Source organism: Podarcis bocagei (assembly GCF_964188305.1).
Source record: "Podarcis bocagei genome assembly, chromosome: 13".
NCBI lineage: Eukaryota > Metazoa > Chordata > Lepidosauria > Squamata > Lacertidae > Podarcis > Podarcis bocagei.
The window spans coordinates 19,966,308-19,969,706 of record NC_138138.1 but is presented as its reverse complement, the minus strand read 5'-3'; the positions used below and the strand labels follow the sequence as shown (position 1 = coordinate 19,969,706).

General features: G+C 51.0%; 1 protein-coding gene across 1 annotated transcript; it reads right to left on the bottom strand.

The window, feature by feature from the left end:
- Positions 1 to 279: 279 nt before the first annotated feature.
- Positions 280 to 3,110, bottom strand: LOC308572394 (uncharacterized protein). Its single transcript, XM_081168379.1, has 2 exons — positions 2,495 to 3,110; positions 280 to 2,409 (listed from the first exon to the last, which is right to left on the bottom strand). Exon 2 carries the CDS (start codon positions 2,199 to 2,201, stop codon positions 1,143 to 1,145), a length of 1,059 nt encoding a protein of 352 aa, XP_081024505.1. The 5' UTR covers positions 2,202 to 2,409; positions 2,495 to 3,110; the 3' UTR covers positions 280 to 1,142.
- Positions 3,111 to 3,399: the final 289 nt, after the last annotated feature.

The window sequence follows — 3,399 nt, the reverse complement described above, 5'->3', positions numbered from 1 at the left end:
TCGGCTATTGTTTCCAGGGCACCTGCACCAATCAGAAGCTTCGCCTTGGTTTTTGAACATTTCGGAAGTCAAATGGACTTCCGGAATGGATTCAGGTTGGCGTTTTTGTTTTTGCTATTTATTTTGCATTTTTGTTTCTGAGGCTTTTCCGGTTAATTTGTTTTTGTGACTGTGTGGAACCCAATTCAGCTACTGATTGATTGATGGTGTAACTGCAGAAATCGATAAAAGCCCCCCCCCCATCCAAACAATGACTATCATCAGTGTGGGTAAGGGGGGGGAATTAAATTTTTATCATCTACAATACTGTCTTATTTGTTTTATAGTACAGTACATTGATTATTGCTTTCATTTTATGGATCAATGTCCTCGTTAGATAGTAAAATTCATGTTGAATTGCTGTTTTAGGGGTTGTTTTTAAAAGTCTGGAACGGATTAATCTGTTTTGCCTTGCTTTCTATCAGGGCTGTCTTACCCATAGGTGCTAGGGGTGCGGGGCACCCGGGCGCTGGGCTCTCAAGGGCGCCAGGTTGAGAGTCCGGGGCCTGAGAGTTGAGTCCGGGGAAGAGCCTGCCCATTGGTCAAAGCGCTGTGGTGGGCTCTTCCACTGTGGGCGGCTCTACGCCGCAAGTTCGGGGGCAACTGAGCCAGCGAGACGCTGAGGCGGGCGGCTGACTCTGCCCTCCTGCGCGCCTGGGACTGGGCAACAGAGGGGGGGCGCTGGACAGATATTTGCACTCCGGCACTGCACATGCTTAAGACAGCCCTGCTTTCTATGGGAAAGCACGCCACAGAAATGTTGGCCCTCAACTCCAGAGGGAGGCCAGATGAGAAGGTTCATCTGAGGTATGCATTTCCTATAGTCACCTTCTCAGTGAGAAGAAGGGAGTGTCACGGGGCAGTGATTCCACACAAGGCCAGCCTCATCCTGACATTTGTTTACAGGGCTTGAAATAGGGTGGGGCTATGACTGCAAGGAACGAGGGGGGTGGGTGGTGGGAATGGGAGAAGCAGGCTAGCACTCCAACCTCATAGCAAATAGGAGGGCCTAGAGTTATGGGTGAGAGTAAGACAGAGCTTGAAGAACACCAGAAGGCCAACTTCTATTACTTAGCGATCCCTCCCTCCCCAACAACCCCATCTCATTTCTCTGAGTCAAAGGGACCTTCGGGTTCATTCCAGTTCTTGCCCTGGTTCTTCTTCCTGTTCCTCTCTGCCATGACAATAGCAGCGATCACCGTCACCAAGACAGTGACAGTGATAACCAGGACAGTGGCGGTCTCTGCCACGCACAGCTGGCTGTCCACAGACGTGAGGGGTGACCCTGCCAGCTGCCAGGGGCTGGCGCAGGTGATGTTCTCGTAGTCATCCACGTGAAGGTGCCGGACACTCATGATCTTGCCGAAAACACGCTGGAGGTCGCAGTCGCAAATCCACGGGTTGCCTGCAAATTGGATATGGGTGCTGATGGTCTGGATGTTCAGGAACGTCTTGAATTTGAGGTGGATGAGCTGGTTGCCCGTCAGGGACAGAAGCTTCATGTTGTGCAAGGAGATGAAAGCCTCCAGCTCAATGGCGCTGATGTTGTTGTTGCTCAGAAGGAGGACCTCAAGGTTCTGGAGCATGAAGGAGAAGCCGTTGTAGAGCACCGTAAGCCTGTTAGACTGAAGGTAGAGGTGTCTGAGCCCGGAGAGGCCCCGGAAAGTTCCTCTCTCGATCGAAGTCACCCGGTTGTGACTCAGGTCCAGCTTCTCCAAGTTCTCCAGGTACTGCAAGCTGTTGAACCGCAAGGCTCCCAGGTGGTTGTAGGACACCTTGAGTTCCTTCAGAGAAGTCAAGTCGTCTGAGAAGTAGTGCGGCAGGTGGACCAGGAGGTTGTGGCTGAGGTCCATCTTCTCCAGAAAGCCCAGGGTCCTGAAAGCGTTGGGCCATATCCTCACAATGGGATTGTGGGACAAGAGGAGAATCCTCAACGACCACAGGGCATCAAAGCCGCCTCCCTCTAGCCCACTCAAGTTGTTGTGCCTCAGGTCCAGCATCCATGTGTCGTGAGGGACGCCTGGGGGGACTTGGGCCAAGTGGCGGCTGTGGCAGTCCACGAAACTGGAAGACTCGTAGCAGGTGCACGGGTGGGGGCAAGCCTGGGAGGCCTGGGCCACCAGGGCGCACGACAGCAGGATGGCTACGGAGAAGGGAGACATCTCCAGAGGGCCTGGTGGAGGTCCGGCTTTTGCTGTGCGCTTGCAAAGCCCTCAGCTGAACTGGTAAGGAATGGAGATCACAGCACCAAGCGCTCCTCATTCGATCCAGAGAGTCATATTTCTTCAGAGGAATCCATAACAAAGAGCTCTTTGTTGAGTGATTAGCTAAGAGCTTCCTTGGACTTTCGCCTTGGAGGACAACAGGCAACTTGAGCAAACCAGAGAGGAAGAAACGGATCAGAGAGGCCTGTAACTGGAGCAGCAGCACTTTCTGCAAGATGTGTCAATCATACCTTATCTCGCTGGTCTCTTTCTCTCTATTTCCAGTTCCAGCGGCTTGGATCCTTGTAAGCCTAACAGGGCGGCAGGGGACCAGAGCAGGCTTTTTCAGTTTGATCTTCCAGAGAGAGGCACTAAATGAAAGAGAGGGAAGAGGCAGCAATGACTGGAATATGAACAAGGGAAGGCTTTAGCCTGTAATCACTTTAGGGCATGGGTAGGCAGACTAAGGCCCGGGGACCAGATCTGGCCCTATCTCCTTCTAAATCCGGCCTGCGGACGGTCCGGGAATCAGCGTGTTTTTACATGAGTGGAATGTGCCCTATTATTTAAAATGCATCTCTGGGTTATTTGTAGGGCATAGGAATATGTTCATTTATATTTTCTTTTTCAAAATATAGTCCGGCCCCCCACAAGGTCTGAGGGACAGTGGACCGGCCCCCTGCTGAAAAAGTTTGCTGACCCCTGCTTTAGGGGTCTAGGTAGACAGACCCCTAACCATTTTCTCTGTTTTACCCTCCTTTGGTTGCCAGACCTTGAAATCAAAGCACTCCATACAGCAAGCAATAGCTTTACCTGTGAACTGTTAAAATGCCCTCAAAGTGTCCTTCCGTGCCCTTTAAAGTTGTAAATGAAGCAGCAGAGGGTGCTTGTTTATTCTGGGAGGGGTGCCCCCCTCCAATAGCACCCACATGAAGCCATTGGCATCAAAATGCCAGCCTATCTTGTTTTACCCATGTAATCAAGAACGGCCAGCGCCCTTAACAAACTCCTCCTCCCTCCCAGCGCTGCCACTCACTTAGAGAAGGCAGGAAAGTGTTATAAGAATTTTAAGGTCTCGAATATAGAATAAAGATTCATAAATGCACACATATCTAAATATATGAACCATGTGTCTGAAATAGTATGGGAGAGCAAT